This window comes from Hemicordylus capensis, chromosome 5 (genome assembly GCF_027244095.1).
Source record: "Hemicordylus capensis ecotype Gifberg chromosome 5, rHemCap1.1.pri, whole genome shotgun sequence".
Classification (NCBI taxonomy): domain Eukaryota; kingdom Metazoa; phylum Chordata; class Lepidosauria; order Squamata; family Cordylidae; genus Hemicordylus; species Hemicordylus capensis.
In genome coordinates this window covers 157,957,021-157,977,602 of record NC_069661.1, presented here as the reverse complement: position 1 = coordinate 157,977,602, position 20,582 = coordinate 157,957,021, and the positions used below count along the sequence as shown (strand labels likewise).

General features: G+C 42.6%; 1 protein-coding gene and 1 long non-coding RNA gene across 11 annotated transcripts in view; one reads left to right on the top strand and one right to left on the bottom strand.

The window, feature by feature from the left end:
• Window positions 1-20,582, bottom strand: part of TAFA5 (TAFA chemokine like family member 5) — a 501,003-nt gene that overhangs the window by 165,040 nt on the left and 315,381 nt on the right. For 3 of the 10 annotated variants that reach the window (XM_053253369.1, XM_053253374.1, XM_053253371.1), the window contains one exon: window positions 12,627-13,747. The exons of the other annotated variants lie outside the window; for them this stretch is intronic. In XM_053253369.1, the coding sequence (XP_053109344.1) occupies window positions 13,422-13,747 (326 nt within the window). In that variant the 3' untranslated portion in view covers window positions 12,627-13,421. Of the gene's footprint in view, window positions 1-12,626; window positions 13,748-20,582 lie in introns of those variants that run through there. 10 annotated transcript variants of the gene reach the window in all.
• Window positions 735-19,327, top strand: LOC128326479 (uncharacterized). The gene is made up of 3 exons (XR_008308073.1): window positions 735-815; window positions 5,486-5,606; window positions 19,120-19,327. It is a non-coding gene; the product is annotated as an uncharacterized LOC128326479 (long non-coding RNA).

Here is a 20,582-nt window from a genome sequence, read left to right as displayed (position 1 = left end):
CATATGCCAGCACCACTGGTGAATCTCCATTTCTCTGACTAGCCTTTTGAGTTGGCTCAGTGAAAAAAAATGAATGAAGTATTGCCAGTACCAACAAGCAAGGCGTTATGAAAGGCATAGCCCCCTACCAAGGCAAGGCAATGTGACACAAGGGTACTTCTGAGCAGGCTGAAATACTGCCATCCTTGTGCAGATTTCCTTGAGAACAAGTCTCATTCAATTCTGCAGGGCTTACTTCCAAGTAAACATAATAGAATTATGCTGAAACTATGCTTGGAAGTGAACTGCAGTGAAATCAATGCCACTACTATTTTAGTAACTTTTCTAAGAACACATGTTTAGGATGGAGCTGGTCTCACTTTCCTAATAATATGAATATTGTTTTGCCTGAGTTATTATCTCTTAAGAACTAAGGATTTCTGCTTGCTTGCATATTATTATTTATTCAGTTTCTATACTGCCATTCCAAAAATGGCTCAGGGCGGTTTACACAGAAAAACCATTGTGTTGGTTATGCAAGTCGTGGTCTGTACGTAAGAAGGGGCTGGAGAAAAGTTACACTGGCTGTGGACAGAGAAGAGGTTTCTTTTTTATAATTTTAAAGAGTGAATTTATATGTGTAAAAAAAAAAATCAAGTGGCAAGCATGTATAGTACTAGGGGTGTGCACGAAACCGGCATGGGCAGTTTGGTTCGAATTCAAACTGAATTTGAACTGAACTGCCCAGTTGGTTAGAACTGTTGGTTAGAACTGGCGGTGGTTCAGTTCAAGCTGCTGAGCTCTGTTCAATTGTCTTGCTTGTAAAGCAGAATCTGGTAAGGATTCCTCATTGTAAGCAAAGGGAAATTGCCTATCTAAAAAGGGGTTGGGGGGGTGAGAGGGCACCTTACTAGCTCTCGCAGCAGTGGCTCCCTGGTGTTGGTGGGGGAGGCTCTTGCTGAGCAGTCCTCTTGATCCCCCTCTACACCATGGGCCAGAGTGTGGCCCAGTTCCAACCACCGTGCATGCATGGAGGCCATTTACGGCACCACACAAAGGCCACTTACATCACAGTCATTAATAGTGTTTTTATCCAACTTTTTTTCTAACCACCTCAGTTTAGCTGTGGCTAGTCTGCCTGCCTGCCTGCCTCTCTCTCTCTCTCTCTCTCTCTCTCTCTCTCTCTCTCTCTCAGGAAATCAGCAGCTTTTATTCTGAAAATCCCACTTGCATATTTCCCTTTCCAAATTAGTGTTTTGACTGTTGGCTTTATTTTGTTTTTCTGCTCTTTGTAAAAAGAAAGAAAAGGAGACATTGAACAGAGAAATGACAGCAATGTGATAGTGAGACCAATGTGTAGGACTTAATATGTTTGCACAGCCAACATTGAATATTCAAATATGCCACTTCTTCCACAGTGCTATGAAGGTGGGGAAAGGGCAGTGTGTCTGCAAAGCAGCTGGAGAATAGCTGTGTTGAAGGCTTCTTTCACAGTGCAGCACAGGTGGAAGGGATCAGGAAATTATTTTTGCTTCTCTCTCCTCCCTCCAAAAGCCATTTTAACTTTCAGAAATATGTCACTGAAGGTCGTGCAGGCCTCAGGAACATATTCCTGGGGGGGTAGGCTTTGGGAGAGGAGAGAGAGAGAAAAATGTGCTTGCCCCCTCCACCTCCATTCACACTGGGTTGAGAAAAGGCCTTCAAAGCACCTATCGCCTAGCTGCTCTGCAAGGGCAGAACCCTTCTTCCAGCCTCATAACATTGCAGATGATGTGGACAAATAACTTTATCAAGTGCAGACTGAGGGATGATATTCCCTGTTAGGGGTGGGGAATACATATATAAACAAAAAAAGCTTCAGTAAGCACACACAGTGCAAATTTTAGATCCAGCCCAATATAAGATTAAGGGGATTATTTTTCATAAACCAATGTTGTTCTACTCAGCATACAAGAGGGTCTGTGGGAGATGATTCAGCAATCTTTATTTTTAATCTCACTAGGCTCTGGTGATAATTTTCTTCAGCTAGAGGCTATTTGGAAGAACATCTAGTTAGAAAACAGGCGGTCTTTCAGAATGTTATAATGAAATTGTCTTCCGTATTATCAACTCTCAACACTAGGGTTAGCAATTGTCCATATGCATGTTCACTGAAAAATGACAAATGTCTTCTGTATGAGCAAATCACCTTGCTAAGTGCACATTTCAAGCTGTTTTATTTCTTTAAAAGGAAAACAAACCTAAATACTTTTAGCCATACAGTATTTTCATTTTAAATGTTTTCCCAAAACACCTTTATCTGTCTATGCAGATGGCAAATGAGATTCCAAATGTCATTCTTACTCATTAAGCTGAACAAGACACAGAATTATTAGTACTTGAAGCATATTGACCATGTTGGTGGGGGGAACTTTTCATAATTAAAAATAACTATTGGCTAAAAGAGAGCGTTTTTAGGGGAAATGAAATCTGGGTCAGCAAGTACTCTGGCTAGCATTGTTCCATTCAATTCAATTCTCCTGAGCCCTATCTAATTGGTCCTAACATTTTTAGGGAGCTGAGATTAATCAACACCTAAGAGGCTGGTCATTAGCAAAAATATTGACAGAAGGCAATGAGATCAATAAAAGGAGCTGTCAAAGGAACCTGCAGCCAAATACCTGTCACACAGCCCAAGAGCCATCTTGCATTTCTCAGAGATAAATAGGAAGGAATAACTCCTTCCTAGTCAACAATGAATAATCCATAAGCATAATTGTAACCATAGTAACTATTTTTAAACAACTATAGATTCTTTTTTTAAAAAGTCACAACCTGGCCTAAGGGTTGGCTCCCATACAACTACAATAAATGTGCAACACAGTTAGCCCTAGCAAATGTTTTAAAATATAGCCTCTTTTTCTTTAGCAAGGGGAGAGCAGTAATCAAAGGATTTTTTAACTGTTTTATAACATCACTCCCACAATGGCCACTGTTAGGAAAATTATGACACAGTACAAGTTCCAGGGCAGGTCTTCTAAATAATCATTGAAAACTCTGTTTTGGATACAAGCAGCATGCATTCTTGTGTTTTTTCACAGAAAATCATCGTAGCTCTTTAGACATAATATTGAAAAGCTCCTGACACGACAGCATTGTACCTACAGTGCTTACAATACAATGCTGTAGACTTAACAGTGTTGGCACCAGCACAAAAATGTTGCATCTATACATGCATTTCAAGAGCTCTTAAATGGTACAAGCCATACATGCAGCCTTTGCTCTAGCAAGCACTCTGTGATAAATTCCTTAGGGGAAATAATGTCTAACTCAGTTCTCTGCCACTGCCAAACAAGGAAACGATTACTATGTTAATGCTCAGCATTTCTATAAAGGGCCTGTTCAGTTGTGCCTTCCAGGTCATGGAACTCTGTGATCTATTACAACATGCCTGGTTCCCCCATTGATGGATTTTCAGCATTTGCTTAAGACCTTTGGCATTTGATTTTGTTATTTCCCCCCTCTCTTTTTATTAAGCTAAGCCACTTCATCATGTTAGGGTCCAAAAAGCAGGACATACATCTTTTAAATACATAAGTGAATTTAAACTAAATTTATGTTCCCTAGCTGTTTCTCAGATCTTAGATATTAGTTATTTAAAAATATATTATTGTTTAATGTTGCTAATATTGGTATGAATTTTTTCCCCCTGAATGGGTTTGTTGCATTTTAGCTGATTCCTGTAGGGCCTTTGTAGGGTCTGCCGGTCAGAGAATAAATATCAAAATAAATATGAATGCAGTACTGCAGTTTGTGCTGATCTCACCCTTCTCTGTGAAGCCAACTGTGCCTTCCAAAAACATGTCCTTGAGGGTCACATGATCCTCAGGGACATATTTTTCAGGAGACACAGAAAAGGAAAGATCAATGCAAATCATAGCAGCAGCTCTGCCTGCCAACTTTGCACAGTCCACCAGCCTCTGAGAGAGAGCATCAGGCAGTGCTTCTGTGTGTGAATGCTGGCCATGCTCCTTGTGGCTCTGTTCCATGCCCATAAGTGATGGAGAAAAAGGAAACGTCCAACCAGTGATGAAACGGCTTGCCAGCTGGGAGAGAAATGGTGATGGGCAGCACACGTGTATCCTGATGCTGGTCATGCCTCATGATAAGCCAAGCATAGATCTGTCTTCAGCTGACAGACTTGTTATGCAAATGACAAACAGATTTGTTATGCAATGGAACTGCACCATCTATTGATCACCAGATGGCATTTTTTTTATATACCTGAACACTGTGTACCCCATTACTGTCCTGTTTCCATCCGTACCCTATGATGCCTCAAATTCTCCCAGGTCTTGTTGAAGAACACTCTCAGCAAATTCATGAATTGTTGGCACAGGTCCCTGAGTCTCTTTGGGCATCTTATGCCAATGAAGTTGGCAGAATTTGAAACAGCAGACCCAGTACAAGTTAAAGTTAACCCATCTAAGTCTTTGCCCTGAAGAAATCACAGTATTCCCTTCATCTGGGAGCTGAGGAAAATACCTGTTATTGCCTCACTGTTGGAATAGAGGGTACTTGTAAGAATCTGCAGACAATTTTTCCTGATAAGAAGCGAGGCAAGGACACCTGGAGGTTTGTTCAAAATGTTAAGAGCTGTAAATTCTATAGTTGTTCCTCCCCACCCCCTTGGTTCCTAACCCAATCACTATTCCATCTTGCATTCCATCTGAGGCTACCTATTTCTCAGAGTGTATTCCAGTCCACACAGACTCCCAGTACCTGTTTGCTTTTACCTGTGGGCAAGGTCAGCTGACTTGGTGGGTTTTTGCCTATGGGACATCCTTGTCAGCCTTTACTCATGTTACTGTGCAGGAGCCGTTACAGTGGACCCCTGAAAGAAAAGGATCTTTTGGAACCCTAAAAGCCTCATTGGAAGCAGCCCCTGCTCTTAGCCTTCCAGATCAAACTATTAATTCTTTACTGTCATGAGTCTAAGGTTGTTCTTAGTCTGTTTTTACACAGGTTCATTGAGATTTGCATTGTCCAGTCATCTACTACAGCACACTTCTTGATCTTGTGGCTGCAGGACTGCCACCCTGCTTGAAGGCAGTGGCTGCAGTGCAGTAGCCCAAGCAGTCGGAGCTTTTGCATTGGTGGCTGGATAGTCCTCTTACTGTCTCTGCTTCTCATTCTGCAAAACAATAAGTATGTGGCTCTAAGGTTATAAAGACTCACAACTTGCAAATCAATCTGATTGCTGAGTCTGAACCCACTTGCCTTCTAGCTCTCATTCTGGGATACTTCTTATAGTCATTCCTCCTCCTCTTCCTCCTCCTCCTTATTTTATTTATATTCCGCCCCTCCAAAAATATCTCATATTTTAGCCCCGATGATTTTGTATCTTTATAGAAGCTCTTAACAAGTTCCATTATGACAAACGGGATAAAACATTCCAATCCCACGACAGCCACCCATGCTATGGCAGCAACAAAAGCATTTCATTTGATTATAAACTGTTTCCAAGTTTCAGGAAGCCATTCAGGAGACACGCAACAAACCATATAACTCTATGGAAGAAAACATATACTCTATATGGGATGGATCTGTGTGGCTAACCCCTCTGGAACTGGCCTGGACTCCAGAAGGTATAGTGTGTGAAAGACAATTAGAATTACCTGTCAGCACCCCTACTGTTGTGCAGCTAGGGAGTAGCAAATGCAAATATTACTTGACCTGTGGAGATACCTGTAGAACTGCCATAAGCATAACATTAAAGAACAATTTCACCTGGTCCCAAGAATGGGGGGGGGGGCGGCTTCCGCATGCCCTGATTGGACCTGTCCTTATAACAAAAGAGATGCCCAGGTTCCAGACTTAAACAACCTGGCCTTGGCTACCACCCGAATAGGTTGGCTCCTGTTGTCCAGGCTATGTAATTTCAGCCTTACACATTTTGCCAAAGAGACCAAAGACAACTAAGGTGTTTAACAAGGATGCCTTTTTCTACCACTGGTCTCACCATGCCAAAAGAGCTCTGATTTCAGAAATTGAGTGTTTTGGTGCCAGTCAACTCAGGAAATGCGTCCAAAGCCATTAAAGGGATACATGATACGACAGAGAGCTAATATCATCTAGCTGAAGATTGGAATCCCCTTTCTTGGTTCTGTTCAGTGTTTGGTTTGTGGGGAAGGACCTTCATATCTTGGTTATTGTGTGGTGTTGACATTTTCATCTGGATCTATTGCTTGTTAGGGATGTGCATGCAACTGGTTTGGAGGCCCTTTATGAACCTCCGAACCGGTTTGCGGAAGGTGGAGGGGGTCTATCTTTAAGAATGGGGGAGGGTGCACTTACCCCTCCCACCACTTCCCCCCCGCTGATGTCCATGTGCTTCAAAGCCCATCAGGGTGGCAGCGTACCTCCCTGCCACCCTGTTGCCCTCATCTTCTGGATATGACCGTAAGTCGCCAATGCACCTGAACGCACCAGCATGTGCATGCAACTACACATGCAGGCACACCAGTGACTTCTGGTCATATCCAGAAGATGAGGGCAACAGGGCAGCAGGGAGGTACAATGGGCTTTGAAACACACAGATGCCGGTGGGGGGGAAAGTACCCCACTCTTAAAGATAGACCCCCACCGCCTTCGAGCCTCCCAGCCACAGTTCCTTTTGCTTGTTCCTCACAATCAGTGTTGTATCCAGTGCCTCTGTAGGAAGGGCGCGGAGGTGACTGAACAAATAACAAGGCCTAACTATATAGCTATGCTTGACCTAAGCCCAGAAGAAAGCACTTATGCCACTTTGTGCTTGCCAGAGACTGAGCAGGAGAGAACATATAAAGATGAATCAGAAGGTGAGATTGGTGAGATCAATGGGCACGCAGATGTGATGGAGATATTGAACTGATAAGTTCTAAAGGGGGAAATAGTGCGAATTGCTTTGCTTGCTTGACCAAACCGAAGACATCTTGTTGGTTTGATGCTAGAGCTGTTTGAGCAGAATTGCTTTTAAAGGAGAAAACAGGACAACTAGCTTAGCAGTGCAGGCAGGAAATGGCAAGCATGGGGTTTGGCTTGAAATAGATATCGGGGAAAAGGCCCCTAGAGATTTGAATAATGCTTTAGCAGACAGTGATGGCAGCTGCACTTTGCTGGAGCAATCTATCATGCAGAGTTGCGATGATCTGTGGATGTAACATCCTTGTTTAATATACATGTGTAACCGTCCAGCTAACTGATTGCAGTGTTTGAGTAAACTAAGACAAATGATGTAACTTCCTCTTTTGACCTGATAAGACTGTGTGATGTACTTTGCAAGTTGTCTTTGGTGTCTGGTTGGGTTTGTAACCTGCTCGGGCTCTCTCTGACCCATTTTCAGCTGAAACTATCTTGGTATCAGTAAAGAAATCTACTTGGATTTCCAAACCACAGTGTGAAGACCACATTTTCTTGCACAGTGGTATTCAGGTCTATCAATCATTTTATCACTGTGGCTGTTTTGAGCATTAAATCAAACTGCTCCATGTTGTTCACATGAAACCACTAGGAAAGATCATTAGGAGATTTGGTGCAGGGTGCTATCAGTACGGTGATGATACCCAAATCTATTTCTGCATGCCAGCATCATCAGGAGAGGGTATAACCTCCCTAAATGCCTGCCTGGAGTCGGTGATGGGCTGCATGAGGGATAACAATCTGAAACTGAATCCAGATAAGATGGAGGTACTCATTGTATGGCATCAAAAATCGAGAGACAATTTTGATCTACCTGTTCTGGCTGAGGTCACACTTCTCCAGAAGGAACAGGTATGCATTCTAGGGGTGCGTCTGGATCCAAGCCTCTCCCTGGTGTCCCAGGTTAAGGCAGTGGCCAGAAGTGCCTTCAATCAGCTTTGGCTGATACGCCAGCTGCGTCCATTTCTTGAGATGAATGACCTCAAAACAGTGGTACATCTGCTGGTAATCTCTAGACTGGATTACTGCAATGCTCTTTATGTGGTGCTGCCCTTGTATGTAGTCTGAAAATTACAGTTGGTCCAGAATGTGGCAGCCAGGTTGGTCTCTGGGTCATCTCAGAGAGACCATATTACTCCCATACTGAAGGAGCTACACTGGCTGCCAATATGTTTCCGGGCAAAATACAGGGTGTTGGTTATAATCTGTAAGTAGGAATCTGCACGAACCAGTTCGGAGGCCCTTTTACAGGCCTCCGAACCGGTTTGAACGCAGCACTGGCTCGAAGTTCAAAGCCGGCAGGGGTGCCTCTTTCATTCTTTCTCTCCTTTCGGCACAGACGTGCGTGATGTGCGTGCACCCATGCCAGCATGTGGGGGTGCATCAGCACCTTCTGGTAATGTCTGGAAAAGGAGTGCAACGGGGCAGCAGGGTGGTACGCTGCCACCCCAACGGGATACTAAAAATACCAGTGCTGGCAGGGGGGAAGTGGCGGGAGGGGTGAGTGGACCCTTCCCCACCCTTGAAGAGGCACCCCTGCCAGCTTTGAACCACCTAGCAGCAGTTCCGTGCACTTCCCTATCTATAAGGCCCTAAACAGCTTGGGCCCTGGGTATTTAAGAGAATGTCTTCTTCATCATGACTTCATGAGCCCCATCGCCCATTGAGATGATCAGGAGAGGTGTGTCTGCAGTTGAAACCAGCTCGTCTGGTGCCTACTCAGGGACGGGCCTTCTCCACTGCTGCTTTAGAATGCGCTCACTAGTGAATTAAGAGTCTCCCCATCTCTGACAGCTTTTAAAAAGTCATTAAAGACGCATCTGTTCACCCAGGATTTTAATTAATATTGTTTTAATGGTTTTAATGCTGTTTTAAAATATTGTTTTAATATTTTTAAATTGTTGCAATGTTTTAAACGTTTTGTTTTTGTTTTAACTAATGTTCTACTTTTTCTTTCTTTCTTTCTTTTTTGTTGTAAACTACCCAGAGATGTAAGTTTTGGGTGGTGTAAAATATGTTAAATAAATAAATAAATAAATAACGATTTTCATAGCACTTAGAATAGCACATGCTAAAGATTAGAGATGTGGGGTGGAAATTTGCCAAAATGGAAATTTTACTTGAAAATTTTCTGAAAACAATGTTTTCCTGTGGAAATTTTTCAGTTTCTAAAATTTCTACTTGCTTACATGAAAAGTGTTTGAGACATGAAAGAAAATTAAAAATGGTGGTGGTTTCCCCCCGCCACTATATAAATAGGTCAAATAAGATGCATCAGAAACAATTGCATAATATCTTTTTAAATAAAAAATAATGCAAATATTATGCAAATGAAGGGAGATTTTGAAGTCAAGATTTTCAAGAAAACTCATATATCTGCTAAAGCCTATATGCATTCATACAATTTCTATAACCAAATAAATACCGTATATACTCGAGTATAAGTCAAATTTTTCAGCAGCCAAAATGTGCTGAAAAAATCAGCCTCGGCTTATACTCGAGTCATCTATCTGCCCATGCTACAATGTCCTCCTGTAATAAAGTACCATACATACTGGTCACAATATACCCCACTGATGTCTCAATTAATGTAATTTTATTGGCATTTATTTTGATTACTGAAACTCACCAGTAGCTGCTGCATTTCCCACCCTAGGCTTATACTCGAGTCAATCAGTTTTTTGGTTTCTTAGGCAAAATTAGGTATCTCGGCTTATACTCGAGTATATACGGTATATGCAGGGGGGGGATGCAAACAAAAACTTCGTCAGTCAAATTACAATATTCTATAAAATCTCTTTTTATCTTAAATATCTTATCCTGATCTTACTTTGAGCTTAAAGATATTTTATTTTCAATATCATCTCAATCTCAGTAATTACTATTCTTTTAGAGTAATTACAAAGAATGTCTGTACATGATTAGACGTGAAGTGTGAGCACATTACTTGCAATGCAATATATTTTTAATTACATAATTAGATGGATGGATGGAGACAGACAAGATAAATACAGATACAGTGGACGATATCCTGACTAATGGTGCATGCATGCTTCTGTCAAAAGAAAATAATTTTGATGGAAATCATACTTAAGGACAAAATTGTTAAACACACAGAAGAACATGCCTTGTTGAAGGAGGACCAGCATGGCTTCTGCAAGGGAAAGTCTTGCCTCACTAAACTTTTGGAGTTCTTTGAGAGTGTCAACAGGCATGTGGACAAAGGTGATCTGGTTGACATAATATACCTGGACTTTCAAAATGTTTTTGACAAAGCTCCCCACCGAAGGCTCTTGTATAAACCTAGCAGTCATGGGATAAGGGGATAAGTTCATCTGTGGATTGGTAACTGGTAGGGATGTGCAAAAAATTTCGGGCACAGAACGATCTGTGCCCGAAACGAACAATTTTGGGTGATTCGGGGCCGAACCAAATCACCCCCGATGTCCCCCGAATTTTTCCGGGTACGAGCCGAATCACCCGAATTTCGGACCCGAAAAATTCGGGTGATTCGGTTCATGGTTGATTTTTGGTGACATGAGCAAGGATCACACTAGAACCATGTGTCATCTCATGAAACTGAAGGTCGGGAAATTCAGGACTGACAAAATTAAGTACTTTTTTGTACAGCACATAATTAACCTATGTCATTCTCTGCCACAGGATGCAGTGATGGCAACTAGCTTGGATGGCTTCAAAAGGGGCTGAGACAAAGTCATGGAGAACAGATCTATCAGTGGCTACTAGCCACCAGGTGTCTATAGGCCACCTACAGCCTCAGAAGCAAGATGCCACTAAATACAAGTTGCAGGGGGCAACAGCAGGAGAGAGGCTAAGCCCTCACCCCCTGCCTGTGGACTTTCCAGAGGCATCTGGTGGACCACTGTTTGAAACAGGATGCTGGACTAAATAGGCCTTGGGCCAACTCTCAGGACATGTTTCTGCTTTCAAAGAGCGCTTCTGGAGTGCCTGTGCTTCAGAAGCAGGGAAACAGCTGTATGCTTTTGTCAGGATGTTGGCCAGTATTTGTTATTATACTAACATATACCCAGATAGCATTTTAGGAAATAATAACATAACCTTAGTGATGTATTGTCATCCCCATACCTCCCGACAAGAACATGCTCAATAGCTGTTCTTCCTGCTCTACCCATGGTAATGCTTGTCTACAGAACACAGTGAGAGATCTACCTCTGATTCAGAATCCTGGTCACCTGAAGTTTCTTAATCAGAGGGAGAATCTTTCCCTGCATTGAGCACTTTCCTCAGCAGGCGAGCATTGAATGCAGAAAGAGCAAATGGCACTGCTATGAGTGCATTGGCACCAGGAGGCCTGGCTACCCTGTGCACCCAGTTCCTGGATACAACAGATCTGATACTGTGATACACAAACCAGGCTATCATCATATTAATATGCTTATTACTTGCACACTTCATTATTCTTCAAACACTGTGACTGTGGCAGCAAACCTATATTTTTCTTAAGCACATTTGTTCTATCTAAGAATAGAAAATTAAAGCAAAAAAGAAGTCAGTAAATCAGTATTAGATTGCTTTTAATTATGGAAATGAAATCTTCATATAAGCCATTCAAAGAAAAAAAACCAGTAATTGTTTAAGCATAGTATGAATCATTATAAATAGTCATATCTACTGCATGTTTTATATTTATTTCAAAATGTATTATTAAAGGATTCTAAATTAATCTACACATCTGTTCTATAACCATCACAAACACTATCACCATTTGTTTGCAAGCAAAAAGAACAAAATTGTATTACAAACAGAGGAAGAGGGTGTCCAGTTCTTCAAACATTTCATCCCCTATTCAGGCTATATCTCCTATGACTAACAGGAGATGGATTAGTTCAAGCATGGCCACGGTCCTTTCCCACTCATTTATTTATTTATTACATTTTTATACCACTCCATCCAAGAGATTTGGGTGGTGCACAAGTTAAAAAAAAGAAACATCATTTAAAACAAACTGCTTAAAACAATGTAAAAACTAATTTAAAACAGTTCAGAGTCATTTAAAACCAATTAAAACTCTTTAGAACAATTTAAAAGTGAGTGCATTCCACAAGCCCGGACCAGCTACAGAGAAGACCCGGTTCCGTTGTAGCCACTAGGTCTGAATACAAACCGGTCTGGAGGTCCAGCATTTGGACAGTTTGGCGGTGGAGGGTTACCTTTAAGGGAGGTAGCCTACTGGGGCTGCAAGGAGGTATGCAGCAGCCCCCACCAGCTGTTTTGGCAACAGCACCGGCAGGGGAAACACGGTGGGGGGATGAGCACCCTCCCTGCTCCTTAAAGGTAACTGCCACACACATATACTGATCTGTCCAAACATCGGTTTCTGCACATCCCTAGTCACCACCAGACATGCTGATGGTAACTGGAGATGGACCTCTCCAGATGAAACACTGGATGGACCTCTCCGGATGACCTCACCATGCAATGAGGATCATATAGAAGAAGGCACTTTCTATGGTAATCCAGACCTAAGCTACTCAAGGCTTTAAAGGTGATAACCAGCACTTTGTATTTTGCTCAGAAACATACTGGCAGCCAATTCAACTGTTTGAGAACAGACATAATATGGACTCTCCGGGTTACCCCAGAGATCAGTCTAGCTGCCACATTTTGAACTAACTAAAGGTTCCGAACTACTTACAAAGGCAGCCCCACATAGAGTACATTGCAGTAGTCAAGCCTGGAGGTTACCAGCTGATGCACCACTGTTTTGAGATTGTTCTCATCAAGGAATAATAACATAACCTGTTGAATCAACCAAAGTTGATGGAAAGCACTCCTGACCATATCCTCCACCTGGGATACCAGGGTGAGGTCTGGATCCAAGAGCACTCCCAAGCTGCATACCTGTTCCTTCTGAGGAAGTGTAACCCCATCCAGCACAGGAAGATCTAACTCATCCCTCAAATTCCCAACCCCCACGATGAGCACCTCTGTCTTGCTTGGATTCAGCTTCAATTTGTTGTTCCTCATCCAGCCAATTACAGCCTATAGGCAGGCATTTAGGGAGTGAATGCCATCAGCATACTGATAACACCTTGCACCAAATCTCCTGATGATCTCACCCAGCAGTTTCATGTAGATGTTAAAAAGCATTGGTGACAGGATGGAGCCCTGAGGGACTCCATATAATAGCTCCTATTTCAAAGAGCAACCATCACCAAGTTCCACCATCTGGAATCTGCCTGAGAGATAAGAGCGGAACCACTGCAAAGCAGTGCCTCCTATCCCCAACTCCCCCAGGTGATCCAGAAGGATTCCATGGTCAATGGTATCAAACGCCACTGAGAGAGCCAAAAGAACCAGCAGAGTCACACTCTCTGTGTTGATTCCCTGGTAGAGGTCATCCATCATACTGACCAAGGCTGTCTTAAAATCATAGCCTTCTCTAAAATCAGTTTGAAATGGGTCTAGATAATCAGTTTCCTCCAAAGCTGCCTGGAGCTGGTTAGCCACCACTCTCTCAATCACCTTGCCCAGCCATGGGAGACTGGTCTATAACTAACAATCACTGAGGAATCTAGGAAAGGCTTCTTAAGAATTGGTCTAATCATTGCTTCCTTCAAACAAGGAGGCATTCTACCCTCCCACAGCAATGAGTTAATGATATTAGCTAGGCCACCTCCAAAAATTTCCCTGTTAGACAGAAGAAGCCAAGTCAGGCAAGGATACAGAGAGCAAGTTGTAGGCTGCATCGCCCCAAGCAGCTTATCCACATCCTCAGGCATCAAGGACTGAAACAGATCCAATCTAATACTGCAGGAGGGATTGCTGGACACCACCTTAGTAGACTCTGCAAAAACAGTGGAGTTCAAGTTGGCCCGAATACAAGAGATTTTGTCTGCAAAGAAGCCATTAAAAGCATTACAACAGAACATGGTCTCTGGGGACTGGTTCGAACTGGAAGGAGCCTGAATCAAACTCCTCACAACCTAGGACAACTGTGCTGAATGTCCTAATGAGCAAGGATTTCCTCATCTCCTAAGGGTCAACCAGATGGTAATTCCAGCATATGCTATCATATTATTTAAGCAATGAAGATAGCAATCTGAGAGAAAGAGGGCATTATTAGGAAACAACATGTCAGCCTTATTGACTAACAAGAGGACATTGTTAGGAACCAATGTGTTAGCCTTTATCTTGGAGGTAAAATAATCTTTCTACCTATAATAAAAATCATTGAAGTAGTTTGGGGAAGGAAGATGGATCTCTGAATTGTACATCATAGCTGGAGTATAATTAACTTGGTTTACTCGAGAAGTTCCTCTTCCTAAACATATTTAGCCAACAATGTTGGCTTGTGAGGAAAGATTATACAGAATAGCAATATTGACTTGATATTCTTGAAAGAAGACAGTCATAGAGGCCTCTTAATTACATTTTCTCAGTTTTGGCAATCTACATGATTTAGAACTGTGCTTGGGCTATCTCAAAAGCATCAGTGGCCACTTCCCTATATTTCCCTATAACATATTGAATCTGTGCTTGTAGAAGGATAGATGATTAAAGCTAATACAGCCCTAATATCAGTGTTTGGAGCTTTTCATTAATATCACTTTGATTTTATGCAATATTACTTTTTGTTGGCTCTTTCTTCCAACTCTGCAGGCCTTGGCTGACTTTCTGAGTGTGTGCTTCAAAGTAAATGGCCTGCTATTTTTGTTTCCCAACATTGTCCTCTATATCATTCTCAGTCAGTTGGTTTGAAAAGAAAGAACATGAAATGTGGTGTTCTACACAAAACCGTAGCCTACCTTAGGCTTAGTCCACTAACTAAGAAAAGAGGGACCTTTTAAAAGTTTTAAAAGTGATGCTCTTTAATTAAGCAGGGGGAGAGCAACTGGCGTTATCCAGACCCAGCACAGCATCCCTTTGGTGGCTGTTGTTGGTGTCTATCTTATGTTTCTTTTTAGATTGTGAGCCCTTTGTAGACAGGGATCCATTCTACTTATTTTTTTTTAATGTATTTCTCGATGTAAACCGCTTTGGGAAATTTTGTCAAAAAGTGATATATAAATATTCATAGTTTGTAGCACCTACCAATTCACTCAATATTCTCATACCACTTCCCATTTTGTTTCAGTTCTAATCCCAGGCAGTTTAGAAAACACAATCTGATACACAGAGAATATATAATTTTCCATGATTCATTTATTTGTGTTTTCTTTTTTAAAAAAATACTATTTAAAATGAATAATCCACCCCACCAAAACAACAACAACCATATTTCAAATGTGCACTAGTTTTGGAATACATTCTCACCTATCAGAAAAAGAGTCACCTTCAGAAGCCAATCTTTGAAAGGACACATTTGGCTGAGTGCTATATAGAAAGTGCATGTAGTGAGAATCAATGTAAAATAGAAACTCATCAAATCAAGAGTACAGGTGAACCTCGCCATTCGCGGATCCAACATCCGTAGTTTCATATATCCAGCATCCGTGGTTTTGCATATCCATGGTTGGGTAATTGACACCTGACCTTGCCATACATGAAAAAAGTTTGTAAAGGGTTGTTGTTGTTGTTTATTTACGATCTTAGATCAAACATCAATATACGCAGAATATACACAGTAAAAAGAAAATAATGGAAACAAAGTCTAAAATGTCATCAAATATATAAAATCAGGAATCTTTGACAGTAACCGATTGCTGTGCTCTAGCTTCTCTTAGTTTGGTCAGTGTATAACAAAATTTAGCAACCGCCAGGGATATTGTTGGGTCCCTGTCTTCTAATAAGCATATAAGAATTGTCTCCACTGAGTGGCTTTGGAGATCTTTCAGATACTGAGATAAAAATAAATCTCTTTTTGTAAAGGGTTAATTCCATGTATCAGTGGGTTCTGGGTGGCTGGAAATGACCTCCAAGGTAATTTCCGGCTGCCATTTTGAGGAGAGGAGCCATTTTGCAAATGTGAAAAAAAGTTTGCAAAGGGTTAATTTCATGTATGAGCGGGTTCTGAGTGGCTGAAAATGACCTCCAAGGTAATTTCCGTCTTCTATTTTGAGGAGAGGAGCCATTTTGTGGTTCAAAAACCAACAAAAAGGTGATTATTTTCATTAAAAAATGCCAAATGTGAGACTTGGGGGGGGGGGCATTGATGGACACCTGGAGACCTGCAGAGCGTGGTAGGGCAATCTTTTTTTAAAAAAACAGGATCCTTTGTCACCCCCCCCCTTTTTCAGAGCCTCCAGGAACCCAACACCCCCAAGTCCCATTGACTAAATAACACGCTATCCATGGTTCTGTTATCTGTGGTTGTAGCAGAGAATGGAACCCCCATCAATACCAGAGTTCACTTGTATAATCAGTTTCAAAGAGTTGTGAACAATAACTTGCACAAGAAACCTTATTATTGTAACACCTATAAATTTTGTCTGATCCCAGTGGGAAGGCAGAATAGTCCCAGACCACTGAAAGTGAGAGAGTTCACTATGCCTTCCTAACTAACTCAAGTTGCCCAGTTTATACTTCTCCATGACAAATGAAGACACCTCCTATTACCTACACCACTGCCAGTCTCCCAGACTCTGAGTGAGCATGAAGGGCTCTGTGCCCTGCCAATGCTTTGTATGCCTTTTGTGCCATGAAGGCATACATCCGATCTAACTGCCCTAGATCTCTACCTGTAATTCTTCGCTGCAAAGACTGGAGTGAACAGAGTTAAGAACTGTTGAAAGCAGAGAAAGGGCTATTACATTAAACCTAAAAGAGAGAGAGAAGCATTTCTCACCACACAAGCATTGCATGTCACTAAGAGTGACACAGTCACAGAGATGTAGTTTTTAGCCAGGCTGCACACAGGGACTCAGTGGAATTCAGATGCTGACTGCTTCTCAGAAACTTGAGGCAATACAGACTCTTAAGAAAAGTACGTAATAAACCTTACATAAGGTTTAATCATCCCAGGATGAAGACATGAGACATCGTATGGCCACCACTTTATTAAACTACACAGTTCTGCTGCAGGAAAACAGTAACATCCACACTGAGCTGAACTGATTAGGTGCAGGCTTCCTCACTTAAAGGTGGGAGCTGAAAGAGAAATTACCAGAATGGGCAACACCCCGCTGGCTTAAAGCAGTAGATCAGCCATTGAACAGATCTGTGTTACTCACTGCTAACTCCCTCAAAGTTTAGCTGAGAGGGCCCTATCCCATGAGTGAGCCAAGGGCCAAGCGTAATCACCCCACCCTATACCCCTGAACCAATTGGCCTTGAGAGGGAGTAAGGGAACTCACCCTTCACTAAGCTGATCCTTCAGGATGTTCACCAGCATAGCCTACTTGTAACTTTCCTTCCTGCTTGCACTGAACATTGCCAATAGAGGGAACAAATCTTGCTCCATCTGCTAATTAGAATATTTTTCATGTCCTGCTGCAGATCTTGAATGAATAGATCATATACCTCAGTAGGGATGTGCAAAGTGATTCGGATAAAAAATCGATTTGTACCCGAATCTAGCTGATTCAGGTGATTTGGAGACAAAACAAATCATCCCTCTGGTCCATTGGCTAGATTCAGGTATAAATCAAATTGTGCCTGAATCGATTCGAATTGATTCGAGTTTCGTATCCCTCCTATTAATTCCCCCAGATTGCCAGCTTTCATTTTTTTCAAAAAAAGCTAAGCTCTAGCCCTTATAGAAGTGGAGTTATGGAGCAAAATGTGTGGTCATTATTTTTCAAGTGTTTGGATTATTTGGTGTATAGTAACTTTCACTCAATGAATCCTTATGAGGATTCATTACACATCTTCATTTCTGTCTTTCTGACAATGCCAACTGTCAACTGCCATGTACCAACAACACCCCACTCCCACCCGCAAAGCAGTGAGGTACTACTCAGTTTAAGTTAAGTGCCTAATGGGTAGAGGCTACCAAAATTGCAGAGGGATTGAGCAAAGGGCTGATTTTTGGTGAATTGTTGAAGTTTTAGTGTCTTTGGGGCAGATTTGGGGCATGAAGTGGGATCTGGGGTGGAAGAGTGGAGTTGTAGTGCCTAAAGGGTGGAGGCTACCACCTAAATTGCAGGGGGATTGGGCAAAGGGCTGGTTTTTGGTGAATTTTTGAAGTTTACGCATCCTTAAGGGTTTTCCCCATAAGGTATAATGGAGGTGTATCGCTTCACTTGGGGGGGAAAGGGGTGGCCTGGAGCGTTATGGGGTTGGTGGTACTGCCCAAGGGGGGCAATGAAGCTACCAGAATTTTTTCAAAAGATTTGGGCAGAGGGCTGATTTTTGGTGATTTGCTGAATTTACGCATCTTTAAGGTTTTTCTCCATCATGTTCAGCAGCCCCATAACTGCAATTGGGGGGCGCTGGGGTGGCCCAGAGTGAGTGGTGGTGTAGTGAACAGAGGGTGCCAGCCACCCCCATGGGTTTCTAACCCATGAGGTACAGAGTTCTGTTGTTTCAGAGGTGTTCTGAGTGTGGAATATCTGATAGCAAATGGGAGTGGAGGATTCATGGTTTGTATTGAAAATCTCATTTGCTACCAGAGAATCTACACTCAGAACTTCAACAATTCACCAAAAATCAGCCCGTTGCCCAATCCCTCTTTAATTTGGGTGGTAGCCTCCAACCATTAGGCACTACGACCCCACCCCACTCTTCTGCCCCAGATCCCACTTTATGCCCCCAAACTGCCCCAAAGACACTAAAACTTCAACAAGTCACCCACAAATCAGCCCTTTGCCCAATTCCTGTGCAATTTGGGTGGTAGCCTCCACCCATAAGGCCCTATCACCCCAACCCACTCTTTTGGCCCTGGGACCCATTTTTTGATCTGAATCAGTTCAGATTTGGATTAATTTGGATCCAAATTGAATCTGGGGTGATTTGGATGGGTCAGATTTGGATCCAAAAACAAATCGGGGGTGTTTCGATTTGGATCTAAATAGAAACACCAAAAATCTGAATTGCACACCCCTAACCCCAGCAGACACGTGAATTCTGACCCCTCTGTACAAGTGAGGCAAAAAATAACATTTGCCTGGATGTAAAATATAAACTCCCTGGGTAGATAGCAGTGACTTCCTTACCACCCTATTAACCCTCCTTCTGGCCCTAACCACCTTCTTCAGGTGGCTAGTGCTGCTCCAAATTATGTGCTGCAACAAGACGTGTATATACTACTTAAACATGGGTCATACTTTTGTTTATCAGGTGGGGTGTGACTCTTCCTCCAGAAGAAGTATGGGAAAGCTGATGGGACATATTTTTGGAAGGCACAGAGCAATTCCAGAGGGAAGGAAGATCAGTGAAAATTGCTTCTTCCCATACCTACACTCACCGCAGAAGTAGGGAAGCGTCCGGCTGGAAGAACACAGCCTCTCACTGCACCCTCAGTTCATTAGTTAATGATGTCAGCCAGTACGTTTATCCTGGAATCTATTCAAAATTGGGACTTTTCATTCTGTTCAAAGCACGGCCTACTAAAATGGTAGCTTTGGCAAACATTTTTTGGAGATCCAGGTTGGAATGGGTAGCAGACACCATAATGTGGTGATGCATCATTTCGCTGAGAGAAGGGGTTGAATGTCTATGTCTGGCAAAAGAAAAGAAAAATCCCTGGGTTAGATAAACAGATTATTCTAAGGGAAAGATGGGAATATGAAAGGTCACTGTGACATTTTATATACACATTTAAGTCTAATTGTATTACAATAAAAACCCTAACCCATATTAAAAGTCTTATCTAAGTTTTCTTTGACATTTGCTTTAAGATGGAGAAAACAGGCTCACTGTAATTTGTATGCATAAACAAAATATTAACATTTTCTTAGGAGGTCTGGTAAACATTTTTTAAATATTGGGTTTATCTTTAAAAGAGGAGTTGGGTAAATAAATAGAAGTGGACAAAAAAAACATAGTTGACTAGTGGGCCCAGTCACAGAGCATCTGCACCTCTAGTTGGGCACAGCCGTCCCCTGCCCCATGCCGCCACCGCCATCTCACCCCAGGGGGCCAGGGCCAGGGCCAGGCCGTCCCACTGCCATTGCCTCCCTCCGCCTCCGTTCACCTTGCTGTCCTCCTCCTCACGGCGGCGGGGCTTCACCCGCCGCCCATCACCCTCTTGCCCTCTTCCTCAGGGTGGCCCCACAGCCTCCCTCCACCTCACCCTCTTCCTCAGGGTGGCCCCACAGCCTTCCTCCACCTCACTGTCCTCCTCCTCAGGGTGGTGGAGCTTCGCCCACCGCACATCCACCTCCCACCACCCGTCATACTCTTGCTTGCCACCTCAACCGGCTCCTGGCGCGCACTCCTCCCTCACGCCCTTGCATATGTTGCCCCCTCTGGGCCTGCCATTGGTCGCGGCTACAGCGGGAGTGGAGCTTGACACATCCCCACACATCCCCTCTATAGGAATTAATTATATAGATATTCCTAAATTGATATAGCTTGTCATGTTAACCCAAATAATTAACAGCTAGTAGTAGCAGGGAGTGTGATCTCCACCATACATTCACTCTTATATCTCCCTCTCACAAAATAATCCCCAGTTTTAGGTGTCTGCAATAAAGATGGTGTATGGTTCAGCCATTATTGCAAGACACATGTATAATACACAGTTCAGATGTCACGTGGAACTTCTGCTAGCACCAAGCTCTTCATTCAAACTTCAGAAA